Source organism: Mus pahari, chromosome 22 (assembly GCF_900095145.1).
Source record: "Mus pahari chromosome 22, PAHARI_EIJ_v1.1, whole genome shotgun sequence".
Lineage (NCBI taxonomy): Eukaryota > Metazoa > Chordata > Mammalia > Rodentia > Muridae > Mus > Mus pahari.
The window spans coordinates 29526226-29545816 of record NC_034611.1 but is presented as its reverse complement, the minus strand read 5'-3'; the positions used below and the strand labels follow the sequence as shown (position 1 = coordinate 29545816).

General features: G+C 39.7%; 1 protein-coding gene across 2 annotated transcripts in view; it reads right to left on the bottom strand.

Moving 5' to 3' along the window:
• Pnisr (PNN interacting serine and arginine rich protein) overlaps window positions 1-17750 on the bottom strand; it is a 24713-nt gene extending 6963 nt beyond the window's left edge. The window contains exons 1-8 of one of the 2 annotated variants that reach the window (XM_021221925.2): window positions 17323-17750; window positions 10848-10946; window positions 7971-8159; window positions 6052-6275; window positions 4517-4688; window positions 3333-3523; window positions 1115-1252; window positions 119-218 (exon numbers count right to left, since the gene is read on the bottom strand). In XM_021221925.2, the coding sequence (XP_021077584.1) occupies window positions 119-218; window positions 1115-1252; window positions 3333-3523; window positions 4517-4688; window positions 6052-6275; window positions 7971-8159; window positions 10848-10935 (1102 nt within the window). In that variant the 5' untranslated portion in view covers window positions 10936-10946; window positions 17323-17750. Of the gene's footprint in view, window positions 1-118; window positions 219-1114; window positions 1253-3332; window positions 3524-4516; window positions 4689-6051; window positions 6276-7471; window positions 7739-7970; window positions 8160-10847; window positions 10947-17322 lie in introns of those variants that run through there. The other variant, XM_029533258.1, reaches the window with a different exon arrangement.
• Between the last annotated feature and the right edge of the window lie 1841 nt (window positions 17751-19591).

Below are 19591 nucleotides of genomic sequence, written 5' to 3'. Positions count from 1 at the left end.
AAAATATTTAAATGTGTGATAGAAATCCAGAGGAAAAAAAAAGCCCAAAAAAACCAAAAAAAAAAAAAAACACTAAAAAAAAAAAAAAAAAAAAAAAACAAGAGCACCCACAATGTACCTTTCGTTGCTTTCCGATGCGCATCTTTAGCTATATAATAAATTTCTTCATCTGTGACATCCAGAAGAATTTCAGTTAGAAGCATTTTTGTCAGCAACATCTAAGGAAGAATATTTTATATAGTTTCTAGTTTAATTTTAATACATTTGATTATTTTTAAAATAATTAAAATGTAAAGCACTTTTTAATTAAAATATTTTAAGATCACACTGGTCACTACTAAGGAGTATCTTGAAAAATATTCAAAAAACATTACAACTTGAAAAAAACAACCTTCAAATTCATAGGTATCAAAGAATGAGTGAGTACCTGTGATCTCAGCAGAACAAAAGCTGAGACATTTCTGTGGTTGCGAAGACGGCTAAGTGAGTAGCCTACCCTCTGTGGAAGCATGGGGCTTGAATTTGGATTCCCAGCACCTGTAAGAAGCTAGGCATGGTGCCCAGCATCTGTAATACCAGCTCAGGAGGCAGAGGCAGGTCTGGGAACTAGCTAGCCAACAAATCTAACCAACTGGTGCTAGGTTCAGTAAGAAACCTTGTCTCAGCTGGGTGTGGTGGCGCACGCCTTTAATCCCAGCACTAGGGAGGCAGAGGCAGGCGGATTTCTGAGTTCGAGGCCAGCCTGGTCTACAAAGTGAGTTCCAGGCCAGCCAGGGCTAAACAGAAAAACTGTCTCAAAAAAACCAAAACCAAACCAAACCAAAAAACAGGCCAGGATTTTGAGAGCAAAGGAAGTATGTATGGGAAAGATTGAAATGAGGAAAGGGAAGGGAAAAGTACCGGATTTCTTTTTAAAAATCCTAAAAAAAGTATTATTAAATAAAGAGATAGTTAATAACTACTTGCAGACTATGGTTCTGTACTTTGTATATGATGTAGATTGTTTTGAAGCGTGGGAAAGGTCCTGGGAAATAATAATGCACTCTTTTGCACATGCTTTATCTCGCACGGCTATATCTGAATAAACACTCCCTAACAGCATGCAATGCCTTACCATTTGGTACTCTTTCTCCTCTTCCGTCATCTCCGGTTCACTGTGCTCTTCTTGGGGAGCTGGAGATGGACTTCTAGTGACTTTCCCACTGCTCACAGCCTCCAGGTTTTCAGCATCTTCATCCTCTTCATCACTATCCTATGGCAACAGGATGGGAGCACAGACTTACAATTACAATTTAATATTGAGGAAACTAACCTGCAAGAGCAGCTGCTTTCTAAATTTCAGTTTGGGGTTTGTTTTTGTTTTGGCTTTTTTTGCTGTTGGCTATAAAGATACTAAGCATGCCTCTTAGGTGGTGGTGCATGCCTCTAGTTCCAGCACTTGGGAGGTAGATCTCTTAGGCCTGGTCTACAGAGCAGGTTTCAGTGCAGCCAGGGATACACAGTGAAACCCTTTCTCAAAAATCAAAACAAAAAGAAAAAAAAAAAAGAGATGCTAAAGTATGTAGTCTATTGCTGACCTCTTAACCTCTTTAAATTACATTACTTTCTGTTGTTATATATATTTCAGACAATCATTTTCAATGTTCTTTCATTTTTTTCTTTCCCCCTTGAGAAATCAGTTTCAGATCCATGCCCCAGCCTTGTCCCCTAGGAATGCAGAGAATATAGCATCTGCCACCACTCAGTGGACCAGAGTTTAATTTCTATAGTATTATATACTTAAATAATTATCCGTTTATTTAACATGATTTAATAATAAATCTCTGGCCAGATCCAAAGTCTCAGCTTGCTATACCTGAAACTAAGTTTTCTTTCTCTTCTTTTATCACAAAAAGTTTTTTTAAACCTTCATTTTTATTCTATGTGTATGGTTGTTTCTGTCTTGTGTATCATGTGCTTGCAGAGGCCAAAAGGCACTGGATCTCCTGGGGTTGGCATTACAGATGGTTGAGCTGCCACATGGGTTTCTAACTTAGATTCTGGGAATCTCACTTAGGTTTCTTGGAGGAATAGTCAGTGCTCTTAACTACTAAGCCATCACTTCAACCTCCCTAAAGTACTTTGTGAGTACACAATAGACAGATAAGAAATTAGATCTGGGCTGGAGAGATGGCTCAGTGGTTAAGAGCACCGACTGCTCTTCCAAAGGTCCTGAGTTCAAATCCCAGCAACCACATGGTGGTTTAAAAATATTATATATATTATATGAGGTCAACTTCATATTTATTTAAAAAAAATTAGATCTACTTCAGACAGAGAAATATGTTTTGTGTGATTTAAGTACCATGAAACCCTAGACCCTTTTTTTTTTTTTTTTTTTGGAAAGAAATCTCAATTTATTTGTATTAGAGTTAACCTCCCCCAAAGAAACAGAATATGTTGAATGTACACAAACACCCATAAACACTTATATAAGAAAAGAGATTATGGCAAGGCTTGAAAATGCAAATAAGATCAGCAGTATAGAAATGCCCTAGACCCTATTTTAGTCAAAGAACTATCATATGGTCACTCCTAGCAACTACTGTAAGAAGTTAAAAAGCAAATAACTATCTAAATACTCCCATGGACAGAATACTAGAACCAGAGGACAAATATATGCAATACAAGCCCAATATATTCAGGAAGACAGAAGAAAAACAGTGTCTAACAAAACACTGTAGAACAGAAAAATTCCTAAACCACTCATGCCAGGAACTGAGAAATAAATATTTAAAAGATTTAAAACCGAAATGTTCAATGTTCATGTTAGAAAGAATGGAAACAGACCACTAAAGCTTCAGGAAATGCATACATTAAGTATTTACGGAAGGATGGACTCATTCCTCTATGCTACTTGACACTTTTGTTTTATGTTATCCACTGTTAGGGAGTGGCTGTGCCATGAGGAAAAGTATAGAGTGGCACATTACCATAAAAACTAACCAGAATTACACAAACCATCCTTACAGAACAGGCTTTTTAACTTACTGCTCCCCTCCCCCATTCTCCTCTCCCTTACTCTCGATAACATCCACAAAAACAGCAACCCCACTAGGCATAGGCATGTACATGTAATCTTTGTACTTGGGAATCTAAAGCACGGTGAGTCAACACCAGCCTGAGGAAGTGTTCGAGGCACCCTGCGATGTAACTATAGCCCATCTCAGTGAGACATACACAGACCAACCCACCCAAGCCCAAGACCACGCAGAAACACGAGGATTCCTGTAGGCTCAGGCTACTTTCACACAGACACAATTATCAGTTTCATGTCATCAGGTTCTACTTACAAATTTACTTCTTTGGGGTAAGCGAGGACCATCCCCTCCTTCAGCATCTTCCGTGGCCTTCTTTTCTTTTTTTGACAACTGTGAACGCTGCTGTTCCATTCTTTCTTTCTCTAACTTCTTCTGCTTTTCACGTTCCATCTTCTCAAGGCCTTCACGAATCCAGGCTGGAAGAGTCCTGCGTTTTACTGCATCTGTTTCACAGAAGGAAAAAACAAAATCCTATGTCAATTAAGTAAAAAATCATAATAAGCAAATAAAGCAAATAGTTTTTGAGTTTCTATAAATGCCAGGAGTAAAAGTAAAATCCCTTCATGTTGTGCTTGAAAAGGCATCCCTTTGAAACGAGGAGGGAGCATGGTCTAATGCTCACATGCGATTTGCCAGGGCACAGAAGTGCATTCAACTGTCCTCTCGTTTCAAGTATACAGAATCCCTGGGGTCACTACTATCACTCAACCTCTTGGTAGGTGAGGAAACTGATGCTCGAGCGAAGAGATAAACCCATGTGCTTGCTCAGGGTTAAAAAGTCAGTAAACCATGATATAAACTAATTCAGGCCCAGATTTTTATCCTAAGCTGTTTCCTAAAATATGAAAAACAAAAATGACAGTCCGTTTTCATGCTAAGAATTTGTTCAGTCAAATGTAAAAGGCATTAAATTAGAATCTTCCTAAGATGTTAAAAGGCATATTTTCCTGGTCTGTTAAATGGTAGCTGCTTTGAAACTTTGTGGATATAATGTAGAATAAATATATAACTTGTCATTACTAGCTTTAATATTATTTGAAAGTTAATGTTTGTTTGTTTGTTTTTGGTAAAATACACATGGGGAAGAAAATACTTAAAGAAAACCAATTTGGCAGCAATCTATCTCATAGCTAAGACTAGAAGGAGAGAGATCCAAGGCAAAGAACACTAAAGATGTATGGTCAGCAAAAATCTACATTTTATCAAAAATTACTGTTTAAAACAAGTAATCTGAAAAAACTATTCAATACCTTTTAAATTTTAGATCGGCATTTCTGTTTTTAAGAATTATGACTATAAAATGACAGGGTTTTAAAATATCATTATTTCTACCAAACCAAAGAGGTGCTTTAACAACTTCGGAAACCAAAATACAGTTTTTACAGTGATAAAGCCATCATGCTAATGTGGTTCATGGAACAGATTTAAATAGCTACCAATTTGTGGAGGCTCCTGCTTCACTGGAAGTGCAATAGGTGAACGCTGTCGGTCCCTGAACGATGGTGGCCGCTCTCGTCGATTCTGTGTAGGTGTTGGAGGTCCTGGAGGTCCTGGTTGCCAATAAGGAGGATGAAATCCACCTTGTGGTGGACCAAAAGCAGCCCCATGCTGAAAGAGTATTACATTTTAATTTTCTTCAGTTTAGTACATATACCTTCTGGGACACACACATGTTATGAACTGGGACAGTAGAAATCCATGTGTGTAGCAAATCCAAGAATTCCATGGATCTAACACCGAACAGTACTTCTGTAACCCCGAGAACCCATGCTTGCTTTTCTTAGGAAAGTTAAAGATTTTCTGTCTATATAAATATAAACAGGATTCTATAACCTAGCTTTGAACTTGTTATGTGCCCAAGGCTGATAACCCAAAGCCTCATGGGTGCTGGGGTGACAGGGCACATCACCACACGTGGCCAATTTTTATTTAACTAAAAACTACAGAACAATTCATTGTTGTTGTTGACAGTCTGAACTTCCCATTTCTAGTGAATTCAGGTTGTTGCTAAAGTAGGGCAGGACTTATTTATTTACAAGTCAAAAATGACACTGAATTAACTATTTTCTTTTGAAAATCTGCACTTTCAGAGGCCTTTTAGGAGAAAGCTGCCAACAGGGTTTCTACCTTGTTCACACAGGTTTCACCAGGCCAAACAAAGGTAAGGAGAGGGCTCCCTGTCACTACATCCCATCATAACAGAGAAAAACTGTCACATGTGAATCCCAAGAGTTAGTACACAAGAATCTAATCGTGCTTTAATGCGAGTAATACCATCTCAAGATGAACATATTATCAAATTCAGCTTGTGGTTAACGTTTAAATCTGCAGTTTTAAAGATTTTAAGTTATGTCAGCTTATTACATAAAGCAGCTACTGGAATCAGTGACATCTAGTATAATTTAAGGGTAGACCTAAGCAAAGCAGGGTCTTAAAGAAAATAAAGTCCATACAATAACACTATTCTCCATAGAGTTCTATGTCCCTAGGAATGAATGTCACAAAGGAAGCCATGAACAATTCCATTAATATGGTATATAAAGATGGGGAAAAAACACTAAAAACCCAGGATTAACTTTACATAGAAGGTACAACAGTTAAGACAATCTATAGTCATTGTGCTTTGTCTTATTTATAATCTATTATTGACATATAATATATTCAACTAGTGTATATTTTCATACTTTAACATTTAGATATATCACGTTAAAACTGGAAAACAAGGCATCATATAACTATTTGCACTTACACATTTTCCACTTTATCCAAATTTTTCCTAATGTTTGTCGGTACCAATTTCCTAATCAAGTAAAAATCTAATGATTTTAATAAATGTTGATACATTTTCACTGTATGTGCTTATCTGTACAACCCCGAAAATGACACACATCTTAGGAATTCTTGACAAGACATTGCCAAGGAATGGGTTATGTGCATGTCTATGGTAGTAAAGTAACAAAATATCTTTCACCTGATAGTCAAACTGGTTCACCGGCCCCACTGCAAAATTATCAGGTGGTCCACCAAAGTTGTGATTGTTCTGGTTAAATATATGCCTGTTGTCAGGGGCAAACTCCCCACTGTCCTGACTGTTGCTGTCTTCAGAAGGAGGAACAATGTCCATTGGGCCTGGTGCTGGTGGCATCCATGGCTGCTCTGGAGGGGGGTGTGGGGGCTGCTGATGCATTCCCCATTCTATTCAGGATTCAGGCATAAAGACATTCAACAGGGGATTATAACAAAGTCAATACAATTTTTAAGATCTCAAGAAAGCTACAAAAAGTAATGACACAGAATTTAAAAAGCAATTTATAGCATTTGGGTCAAATTTGTTTTGTATTACCTTAAAATAAGCAATGAATTAAAAGCTATCCCATACGTAATTCAAATGTTAACTCTGTTCTAACATTCTAAACAAAATGCCTAAAGTTATTATTTTGTTTGATATTTTGAGACAAGAATCTTGCCATGCAGACCAAGCTAAGCTGGAATTTCTACATAGCTAGAACTGGCCTCTACCATGAGCCCCGTCTGCCTCTGCCTCCCCAGCACTACACTTACAGGCATGTGAGCCCACACTCAGCTCCAAAAAGTGTTAACAAATTTAACAAGTCCCAAAACAACTCTTGGATGTGCTGCTATTACTGTTCAATAGTAACAACATAAAAATACCTTAAATTTTATATTATTTCTTTTTCCATGAACACATTTATCCTCACAACAACCCTGTGAGGTAGGGAGAAATCTGGTGTTATCTGTCAATTTCAGAAGGGGAAACTGAGCCACGCAAAGGTTACTAAGTTGCTTTGTGTCCCAGAGAAAGCCAATGAAGGGAAGCTAAGGGCAGCAAGGAGTAAAAGGAGGACCACTGATGTCGGGATGAGTACATTTAACTCGTTTTAAAAGTGGGAAAATTCGGCCTTCTAAAAGACAAAAATAAACCACTTCACATCAAAGATGAGAACATTTGTTACTCTTTTAAAAGTAATACTGAAAATATACTGTTTTCCATTCTCACCAGTAATAACAGAAATAATAAAAATAGCAAACTGAAGCTATGACTTCTGCAGCAACATATTCAAATGTGCAATCTCTATAAATAGTGTGATGGGATTATTAAAAATATCAACACATTCGTGGAAAATTGAGTAAACATTAAAGAATCTAAATCTTACTGTGAAGTTTAAAAAAATAAATAATGGGCTGGAGAGATGGCTCAGCAGTTAAGAGCACCGACTGCTCTTCCAGAGGTCCCAAGTTCAATTCCCTGCAACCACATGGTGGCTCACAACCACCCATAATGAGATCCGATGCACTCTTCTGGTGCATCTGAGTGAACAACAATGCACTCATCTACATAAAATAATTCTTTAAAAATAAATAAATAAGTGGAACAGCCAAGAATTTAGGGAACGTCACCACTATCTGAAAAAAGGGTGGGGAGGAGGAAAAGTGGATGGATGAGAGGAGCAGAGCGCATCTGACAGGCTTGCTTGTCATACAGTAGCACAACTTTTCTTTAATTAGAGGCTAGACATGTTTTACTCTGCCAAGCGCTGCTTCTGAAAAGGCCAGAGGATGCAACAGAGAGACAAAGAGTGCTCTCTTTTCCCTAGATGCCAAGTGAGGTTTCCAGAGGGTTCCCAGCCCCTGTCAGCCTAGGAATGAAGAACCAAGAAAAAAATCAAACTGAGTGCCATAACACTAGCAGACTGTGTACAAAATAACATAACCACAAAAAAATGTCAAGATCAAATCAAATTGAGACTGCCTATTTCTTAAGGAGCATTAATTTCAAGAAGTCATAAAAGTAAACAAGTTAAACAATGTACTACTAATCCTACTTTTATTTTAAGACATTCTAAAATTTGGGAAATATAAGTAACAAACCTGGTTGCCACATTCTGTTAAAATTTGAATCCCCTTGAAAATTCCCATGATTATTTGGACCAGACTCCATTGCAGACATATCCTGCCCATTTGGCATCATTCCTGGAGGTTGTTCTACGATGCTCTGTTGTCCTGAAGCTTCTCTTTGTGCAATCCAAGCCTGGGCCAAAGCAGCCCAGTCAATCTGGCCTAAAGTACATTAGCAGAATTTAGCATTCGGATGTAGGAGCTGAAAGAATAGCACCTCTATGTAAAACAAGTATCTCAATTATTCCGCTATTTGTCTTCTTTTTAAGTATGGTATACACATACATGTGCATATATGTCTATGTGTTTATGGGCACATGTACATTTGGAGGCATGACAGTTAACACTTCCTTTACCCTGTCTTTACTATTCTTTGAAGAAGGGTCCCTCAATCCCAGGCAAGGCTAGTAAGTATCCATAGCGGTTTCCTTAGTGATTATCTCCTTCTGCCTTCTGAGGCTGAACCATTACACACCCGGCATTGAACATGGGTTCCAGTTCTCTTGCTTGCATGGTGTGATGGTTTGTATATTCTTGGGCCAGGGAGTGGCACCATTTGGAGGTGTGGCCTTGTTGGAAAAGGTGTGACCTGGTTGGAGTAGGTTTGTCACTGTGGGTGTGGACTTAATACTCTCACCCTAGGTGCCTAGAAGTCAGTCTTCCACTAGCAAGCAGCCTTTGGATGACGACATAGAACTCTCAGCTCTGTCTGCGCCATGCCTGCCTAGATACTGCCATGTGTCCACCTTGATGATAATGGACTGAACCTCTGAGCCTGTAAGCCAGCCCCAATTAAATGTTGTCTTTTATAAGACTTGCCTTGATCACAGTGTCTATTCATAGCAGTAAAACCCTAACTAAGACACATGGCAAGTGTTGTAACACCTGGACCATCTCCCTGGCTCCTTCTTTTCTTCTTTCTTCTCTCCCTCTTCCCTTTCTTTCTTTTTTTTCTCTGTTCTTCCCCATTCCTCTTAAAGAATCCTTTATTAGTTAGATAGATACTTAACTATTATAGTTATGTCTACAAATATGCAGATCAAAATATACATGGGTTTCAGAAAAGGACTCTATAATAAGAACACTTTCAGCCTAGTGTAGTAGCACACACCTTTAATCTTAGCACTCCAGATAGAGGCAGGAGAATCTCTGTGAATTCAAGGCCAGCCTGGTCTACACAGAAAGTTCCAGGACAGCCGGAACTACAGAGAGAGAGCCTGTCTCAAAACTCCTAACATATTTTAATATTATATAATAGAAAAATCGACGACCTTAGTTTCCTGAGTTTTTGGAAAGATTCACATGCACCTGTTAAAGCCAGTGCAAAAATAACCGAGCTCGATCATTTCTTCCTTCAGAGTGCTCCATTCTCCCCAGGCTGCCTTTGAGTCGACACTGATAAACCACTGAGTTTCTATCCCTGGTCTTCTCACAGCTGGACCTGCATGCTCATTGTTGTAGACAAAAATACCTCTCCACCAACTTCAAAATCTATTGTTTCTACTATCTTTTTCCTCTCCAAATCTATACTAAAATTCTAAGACCTCTCATTACTAAGAGCAAACAAAGTAATTATTCTCATACATTTTAATGAAACCGGAAACTAATATAGCCCAATGATGATAAGTAGGTCAAATATATCTTAAACTTTCCAACTATGATCTAGCAAGCCTAGCACTTTTACTAAGAAAATAATTGGACAAGTTATTAATGTTATGTTCACAAGATTATGCGAACTATTTATGCCTGGAGAGGTATAAACAATCAAATACCAGAAGTCTTACTACTGCTATCATTGTTGGTTTATATTAGAATAAAACCATACATGAAAATGCTATGTAGCTATTTAAAAAAGAAATAAGCTAGGTATGGCGGTGCACATCTCTAACCTAAAGCCTAGGAAGTGGAGGTAGGAGCGCTCTGAGTTTGAGGCTACCTTGGGCTATACAGAACATTTTATGCCAGCCTGGGCTACATTACAAAAGATTGCCTCAAAACAGGAAAAAAAAAAAATCTCCCCAAGGAAAGAGCAATATAATCACAAGGATGAAGCAAAACAGACCTTAGGTGTTAAATGGGTCCCTGATACTTTTCCTTTTCCCTCTACATTATTGTGGGGTGGAGGGGAGTAGAGGGTAGTTAAGAACCGGTCTCACTATGTATGTAGCTCAGGCTAACCTAGAACTATATAGACAAGGCTGGTCTCAAACTCAAAGAGATCCACCTGCCTCAGCCTCCCAAGTGCTGGGATTAAAGACCTGCAATACCAATTAGCTCAACATTCTTAAGACAGTCCTTAGTAAAAAGAAATCTGAAAATGGCATAACATAATGGGTCCGAGGAGATGGCTCAGTCAGAGCTTGGTACGTAACAATGAGAAGCTCCCTAAGTCTGAACTCCCTACATATAGGAGCCTACATTTAGGCTAGGTGATGCAGTGCACACCTATAACCCCAGCACTGTGAAGCTGTGTAGATTCCTATAGCTTGCTGGCCAGCCAGTCTCATCCAGTCAGTGAGCTCCAGGTTTAATGAGAGTGACTGAGGAAGACATCTGATATTGACCTCTGCCTCCACACAAATATGCACGTTCACCCACTCCATATGTTGACCATGCACAAACATGTACATAGATGAACAAAAATGATATAGCACAAGCTGTAATAAATACAATCCAGAATAGAAATACATAATACTCAAGCACATTTCATGCTTTTTCTTTAGAAAACTTAAGACAGTATCAGTCTTAAGATATAAAATTCAATAAGCCAACCTGAATGCCATCATCTAGATCCTACCAATCTCTAAACGTCCACCCTGTATCCGCTTTCAAAGGCAGGCTTTTCCTTACTTGGATCTTGCTGGTGCTGAAATGACTGCATCCACTGTTGCTGGTTCAAGGGCCATTGCTGCCACGGCTGTCCTCCTTGATCCCACATCCTTTAAGTTCCTATTTATGACAAATTAAACGCAGTTAATGCTAAGACTTTTTACATTTTCAAAACTTAAATATCAGAGACGGCATGATGATATACTTTACACGAGGAAAGCTCTGTAATTCTATTCAATATTGTCAGAGACAACTAGATTTAGATTGAAAAGCAAGAATAGAAAGGCTTAGCCGGGTGTGGCCAGCCTGGTCTACAAAGTGAGTTCCAGGACAACCAGGGCTATACAAAGAAACCCTGTCTCAAAAAAACCAAAAAAAAAAACCAAAAAAAAAAAAAAAAAAAGAATAGAAAGGTTTAAATTAATGCTCGTGTCAGAGTGAAAAATACAGTTCTAATTAGCTATGCTAGAATAAGGTATACCGAGAATCATGTGTCTGTAAGTGTGCCACCACTGCCTGGCTAGATCCAATCGTTTTAATGATTATAAAAAGTGATCCATTGAGCCTCCAACCAAACTCTGTTAAAAGAGTAACAAATAGCTATAGCTGAAGAAAGCCTGTTCTTCTGATTATAGTTAATAATATTTAATAAACACATAACCCCTTCTAAGAGAACTTCAGAAAGAAAGTTGATGAGAAATTAGAAATTCAAACACTGCCAATGTCACGTACGTGGACAGAATTTACAAAATAAAGTATTATATTCACTGAAGTATGGAACAGTCTCACCACAGATGTTTAAATGAACAACTGCACTTCCAATACAAAAAGTTAAAGGCGTTAAGGAATGACATTAGAAATAGTAATGAGTCAATGGTGAAAAGTGAGACAACTTCGAAAACTTGTTGCTTAGCATTTAAAAAGAATGAAAAAGAAGTCAGGGTACTCTGCTAACTACTAAATCTAAGTTATGGATAATGAGATGGTAGATCTCACAGGACTCACTTTTCTGTAAACAAGTCTAAAAAACTCCTCAAAAAAAACCTTCAACCAAAAAATGTGTCTTACCTACAAGATGTGAGGGACAAAGAATGAGGAAATGGCCAACCAATGACTGCCTCAAACTGAGACCCATCCCACAGGCAAAACCCAATTTCTGACACTATTAATGATACTCTGTTGTTTGCAGACAGGAACCTAGCATTAACTGTCCAATGGGAGGCTCCAGCCCACAGCCAATGGAAAGAGATGCACACCCAAACAGTAGATGGGGCTCCAGGAATCTTATGGAAGAGTTGCGAGAAGGATTGAGGGACCGGAATTGGATAGGGACTCCACAGGAAGACCAATAGGTCAACTAACCTGGGCTCTTAGGTGCTCCCCGAGCATGGGCTGGACCTAGGCTACCCACACGTATGCAGCAGATGAGCAGCTTGGTCTTCATACAAGTCTCCCAACAACTGGAGCAGGGGTTGTCCCTGAGCCTGTTGTCTGTCTGCCTATATCCCATGCCCCTAAATGGAATGTCCTGTCTGGCCTCAGTGGGAGAGGATGCACCTAGTCTTGCAGCAAAACTATTTTTTAAAAAAGCAAAATTTCTAATTGTAAACATGTACTTATAATAAAATTTAACTAAAGTTAGGTGTAAGTTGAATAAATTAAATGGACTTCTATTGAGCAACTAAAATGAGTAAAGCACAGCTTTGTACACTGACACGTACTGACATACAAACTCAGTGGGGAAAAACCCAATGACAGCACACATACCCAAACCACACCACTTAGGTTCCACATCCAGCACGCATCTAAGACCTAACTTACAAAACTCCTTAAGTTCGGGGAAGCAGAAAATAGTCATCAGGGACTTCCGCTTCATACTTTCTGTATTCTTTGGATTCTTTCACAGTGTGTGTACTTTCAGAAATACTTTAGCTTTAAAAATGGATTCAAGGGAAGCAACGAGTACAATCCAGAGTGACTTGTATAAAAGTAAAAATCACACATGAGCCACCTGAACACAGAAAAGCTACCTAATCTTTGCTCATTTTCAAGCACGAGTTCGAGTAAATTCCAAGTCTAATCCCAATGAAATAACTCACTGGCCATGAAAACTAAACTCTCCTTCTTGTTAAGTCTATAAAAAGGAAACAGATAAGCAAAAGGAACAGAATTTGGGCAAAAACTTGATTAGAAAAACTGAATTAACTAACCAAGTATATAACATATAGTTTTATATGTTTTAGGCCAGCACAATACCTATAAAGAGTTTACCAATTACTTAACAAAAGAGCAAACTAACTTGATGACAAAAAGTTAGAAGCCCTAGTCTCTTTTTCTTCATGTTCACCATAAAATCTTTATATAAAACAACGTACCAAATTCAAAACTTCTAAGACAGACCACTCTGAATCCTGACATACAAGAATCAAAGCACAGATTACAGTGCTGGGCATGAACCAGCACTAAGGCAAATCTCTTGAGTTCAAGGTCAGCTGGGCCATATGTCCATAGCAACCTTCATCCCTCCTCCTGAGATGCTATCCCACAACCAAACAAAAACGCATGCAGATTACGCCCTTCAGTATCCATGGATGATTGATTTAATACCCACAGGGAACCAAAACTTTAGGATGCTCAGAGCCCTCATATAAAATAACATTTTCATTACATAAAACAAAAATCTGAGTATGCTCACTAGATCCATTTTACCAAGTACTTCTGATATGCAATTGGTTGTAACTATAAATATATAACTCACTGACAGACAGGTTTGTATTTTTGTTTGTTTGTTTTTGTTTTTAAAGACAGGGTGGTTTCTCTGTATAGTACTGGCTGTCTTGAAACTCACTCTGCAGACCAGGTTGGTCTCAAACTTCGAGATCTGGGTGCCTCTGCCTCCTGAATGATGGGGTTAAAGGCGTGTACCACCACAGCCCAGCCAGAACCTATTTTTGATTAGTTAAAAAAAAAAAAGTAAAATAAATTAAAGTACCTGCCCCTACTTGTAAAGTATTTTAAAGCTTGTTGTTGAATTTGGTTCTGTATTTGGACTCTTAGTTTGGAAAACATGACTATGTTCAATATGAACAGTTCCATAGAAACAATTTTTAATTCAACTTTTTTTTGTTTCTTGAGATAAGCAAAGGCAATCACACTACTGCCGAACCCAATCAACAGACCCACTAAATTTTAATAACAGACTTAAACCATGAAAAATTATAGTCATATATTGGGTGAGTAGTAATTTGGAAAACTTATACACTGAATTATTACACAGTCTGAAAATCTCCATAAATTAAAAGTAACATGCAATAGTTCTTGTAGAATAAATGTTTGAACTCTCAAGGATTTTCTTATGAACAGAGGAAATCTTACTGAGTGCTCCCTCTATCATAGTATTGTGTTTATATTAAATGGTTAGGGATTTTACTCATTCATCATTCATATATGTTATCCACTAAATATGCAACTTTAGCACAAGAAGTACATCTTAATATTACTATTTATTTAACGCCACAGTTTGATTTCTAGACCTAGGGATACACGTAATTAGTAGAGAACTTGGCTAACATATGCAAAGCCTATGTATGATCCCCAGCACCCTCATGTCCCCCTAGCACAAGGAGAAAAAAATCCCGAGAGCCATGAAATGGCTCAGTAGGTAAAGGCACTTCCCTCCCACCCATCCTGCTAACCTTAATGCATTTTATCCCTGTAACCCACATGGTCAAAGATGAGGACCAATTCCTCAAAGTAGTCCTCTGACCTCCACAAACATGTCAAGGCACGTGTGTTCACACAGTCACATATGTACACAAAATAGATAAACGTGGCTTTTAAAAAAGACTGAATCAGTTTAGTCTCCTTTTAGACTTATTTTCAGAGATCATCAACTTTTCAGGTTTGGAGAAGTCTAATTTTGATGATTCATTCAACAGACTGCTGACAAAATTTTCCTTCACAGGGTAAAGTTAATGTGATTTCCTTGAAAAACAACTTGAATTTGGGAAGACTAGAAAAGCCAATAACCAAAGATTGCACTTGATTATCAACAGTATCATACTGCTGGAAAAAACTAAAACCAGACTTATGGACTAACTGGTAATCTTCCCAAAGACAGGTTGAAGTCCTAAATCCATGTTACCTGTACTTATTTGGAAACCAGGGTCTGTGTGGATACAGTACTCAATTTACGATGGGGTCATACTTGATTAGAATAAGACCTAGTTCATCCCTAGATGAGGACAGACATAAGTATCCATATGGAGACTGTCCTGTGCCTACAATGCCAAAGATTGGACAACTCTACAAGCTAAAGAACAGAAAGACAGGCGCCGCCCAAACCCAGAAGGAAAGAAGGTACCTGTCAAACTTTGCTTTCATACTTTTTGCCTTTAGAACCATAAAAGAGGAAATTTCAGTTGTTTTATGCCACCTAGTTTGTAGTAATCTGTTACAGTGACCCCAGATACTAACATTAGGATTATTATCATTCAGTCTTTTCTATAAATTATTCTGTATTAGAACTGCAAATGACAACAAACAGACCTGGAGCCAAAGGATCGCTCAGTGCTTAAAGGTGCTGGCTGTTCTTACAGAGCACCCAAACTCAATCCCAGCTTCACATCGAACAACTTATACTTTCTGAAATCCCAGATCCAGGGGACCAAATATCCTCACACTCATGTGCACATATACACACTCAACACAGGCATGAGCAAGCACACGTGCAATACACATGTATACACATGCACACACAAATAAAAAGAAATCTCAAATGGAAAAAAGGAAAACCCTTCAATTGACTTCAAAATGACTTCTTCAAATAATGACCACTAATATTTACAAAACTCATTTACAGATTGTGACAAAAAGATGAGAACTGAAATATGTTTTAAATCTCTTTGTACCTCGCAGTTCTGTAATCTTAGCACTAAAGAGGTTCAGAAGTAAAAACAGTTATGATCTTGAGTTGGTGGCTAGCCTGGGCGCCTTGCCCCCAAACTGAAATAAAGTTCTATAGTAGCTATGTCTGTAATCTCAAGAGAAAGAAGCTAATTCAGGGAAGTAGCGAGTGTTCCAGGCCAGTCTCTACAACAGCGTAACAAAGAAACAAAACACTGACCAATCAAATAGAAGCTGGTGGGAAATAGCAGACACCTGAAAGATTTAGCAATGGTCAAAAGTGGAAGAATCTGGACAACAGACAGGACTGACACACAGACATAAAGTAGGAATTTTTCATTGAAAAGATACCGTGGCCAGATGGCTCAGCAGCTAACGCACTGGCTGCTCTTACAGAGGACCTGCCTCCAGTTCCCAGCACCTCATGGCAACTCACAACCATCTGTAACTTCAGTTCCAAAGGATTGCCACAAAAAAATGTTATTTTTAAAAGTGATTTTTTTTAACTAAGGAAATAGAAGCATCCCATCAATTAATAATGTAGAAGCATCCCATCCATTAATAGTACAAAAAAAAAGTGTCATGCAAGTATATGTTACTGAGAAAATAAAGCACGTGGTTATATACTAGCCGTTTAATTTTTCTATAATTCAATTAAGTTCTAGGGCTTGATGTGGTAGTGAATACATCTAATCCCAGCATTCATGGGCAAAGGCAGGAGTTCCAGGCCAGCCAGGGCCATATAATGAGGCTCACAATAGTCCTTAAATATAAAGCTTACTTATGTTTTAAATAGTGTGTCTTAAGAATATCCGGGAACCCATTCCGTCTCCCCTGATGCTTTAGAAAACCACCCCACAAATAAAAAGTCTTTACTGTTCTGGTTTGGTTTTTAGCTGGATGTACTCAAAAAACAAAACAAAACAAAACAAAAGAACCAAGATTATTTTTGTTTTCTCGAGGGTTAGGAAGAGAAAAGGTAAATGAAGTATTAAAGACTGCTAACTTAACCAAGCGCAGTCAAAATCTGCTCCGTGCCCAAGTTTGTTAAGCCACAAAAGAAGGAAACAACTGAAATACAGGATACTTGCTCGTTTCCTCTGCGATGGGTTTAAAACACCCAAACTAAGCAACTAAATCATACTTGACCAGGACGCAGCAGAAAGCGGCGGCGCCTGCGTAGTGGGCGGCGCGGCGCCCGAAGTCCCAGCTCCCGGCCCCCGCCGCCTCCGCCCCTCCGCGCTCCCGGGCCCCGAAGGGTTCCCACGGCGCAGGCGCACTGCGTAACGGCCGCTCCGGCGCCCAACAATGAGTCCCGGGCCTTCTCCGAGGAAACTCTTTTTAGTTCCAAGAATGGGTCGTGAGCCCTCTCCTCAGCCACAGGCAGTTCCCTGCCGGCCACAGCGGCTCGCTCTCTCGCTCACTCTCTCGGGCGGGCGCCGGCGCTCCTCGGGAAGGAGGTGCGGGCTGGCGGTGGCGCCAAGCGGCGTCCTGCAGCCTGAGTCACGCTCCGTTCGTCACCCAGACCCAGAGGAGCTTAGTCCTCCGGCAGGTTCTCCCCCCCTCTCCGGGCAGGCGGCTCGTCGCTTACCCGCTCCGCTTCCGGAATCCCGCGGTCGCCACCGTTCCCGTAATTCTCTCCCAACCTTTTCGAGGCTTCTACTTCTTCATGAACGAGACAAGATGGCGCCCGGCGGGTCTCACCCGGAAGTGAATGATAATAACATCCGCTTTGCGGCTGAAGTCACATCGACTCTCGGCCAGGCTCACGAGCATGGGATCTCTAACCGACGGGACGGGTCCGCGCCATTTTTGTTGAGGGCAAACCCAGCCCACCTCGAGTGCTGCGGTCGGACCCTCTGGTGTGTGAAGCCCGCGTCCTAGCCGACCCATTTGTATTTGTACCGCCGGCACAACGCCGAGCCTAACGTTCCGGTGCCATGGACGCAATTTAGTAAACTTCCGTCAGGAGACCCTCTAAGAGCAAATGCGTTCTAAGGACCAGTTCTGCTTTGGGAAGGATGCTGAGTCGCCCTGCCTCTTTCAGACTACGGAGGGGCCCCCGGGTCAAACCCTGCCGACTCGGAACTCACTGTGCCAGGCCTACTTGAAACGAGCTGACAGCAGGCTGGAGTCGCAGAGGCGGCGGAGTTCTAGAAGCAGGGTGTTTGCTAGGTCTCCTTGTTCACCTCCTAGCATCGCGCCCCCTTGTGAGGACGTGTACCCAGTTCAACGTCGCTCCGCTACTCTTCAAGGAAAAAAAAGTAACTGGGAAGCATAGTTTCCACCGGTCCTTCCTCACCTCAACTAAAAGATGGCCTCCCGAAAGGAGGTAAAAGGTGCCCAGCGTGAACAATGTTCATATACCTAAAATGTCAATTTTCCAGACTAAGATGTTAATGACAAAGGGAAACAAAAATGCTTAGAAATACAGCATTCTAAACCTAAATATTGGGAAATGACTTTGTAGAAAAGTCAAAGTCATTGACTTTGTAACTAAAAAGAGTTATGAAGGAGAATTCCTGGAAGAAGTCTGTGTCTGCAAAGATTGATTGGAGCGTCAGTGATGTGGTGAGGTTGGAATTTTACAAGTCCAGAAGCTAATTACCCAATCTGGGCCTAGCTTTACACACGAATAGCCAGTCTTTGCCAACCTTTCCGTGTTAGAGGTAAATCCTTGACTAATAGATTAAAAACCTTTTAGAACTTTAAAAAAAAAAAAATGATTTATTTTTATTTGATGTGTATTGGTGTTTTGCCTGCGTGAATGTCTGTGTGAGGGTGTCAAATCACTTGTTGCTGGACTATAGATAGTTGTAAGCTGCCATGTGGGTACTAGGAATTGAACTCTGGTGCCAACGCTGTTAACCACAGAGCCATTTCTCCAGCCCCCACCTTTGGAACTTTTTAACTTAGCTGACTCCCAGTTTCCACCAATCCAAGAGCTAAAAATGTTATCAGATAGCATGTGCAGCTATGTAAAAAGTGTCCCCATCTTGCTGCAACTTCTGTGATGTACACACCAAAGTATCTTAAGCTTGCCTTGATTTATGACTGTTTTTTAAAACTATAAAATGTCATGAAACCACTTCCATGTTATAAAAGGAATTTGGCATAACTGTGTTCCTTGTGCCATGGACATTCAAATGTGGCTCCACAATAAGCTCTCTCTTGTTCCCTTTAAGGTGAGAAGTCTGTTTTTAGCACCCACACCATGCACTAAAAATCTAAGTCTTTGAGTTGGGAACTGCACAAGAAATATCAAATTACTCTAGAAACAAGACTGTAGTAAACTGGATAAAGAAGATATAGGTAGATGTGAAAATAGGGATGCCCTTTACAAGAAATTCTGTAATTCTCAAATGAAGTATTTGAAAACCAAGTAGCCTGAGTGATTAGAATAAAACCCTACTAGGTAATAACCTGCTAGCCTCAAGTTTGCCTTCAACATGTAATTTGGGTAGTGGGGTGGAGAAAACTGCCAATTATCTGGCAATACTATGATGTGAGTTCATGAGGTTAGTACAATTCAGGAGGAGACCTGTAGTTGACTATTTCCATTTAGCATCTTAAGAACTCAAACTCATGGAGATGTACTAGCACCCAGCATCCCTGTTGCTGGGATTAAAATCAAATGCCATCATGCTCCACCTCACTGAGAATGAGAAACATTCTAAGCAGGAAAATGGGCGTGCTTTGGTGAGATCTGCTTGGATTAGCAAGGCTATGGGAAATTCCTGCTCCCTATAACCATCTTGTAATATATCCCAAGTAAAACTGAAACCAATACTTGGGTGACAACTTTTTTTTTCCCAAGGACCTAACATATTAGTGCACAGAAAATTTTACATTGTCAAGTG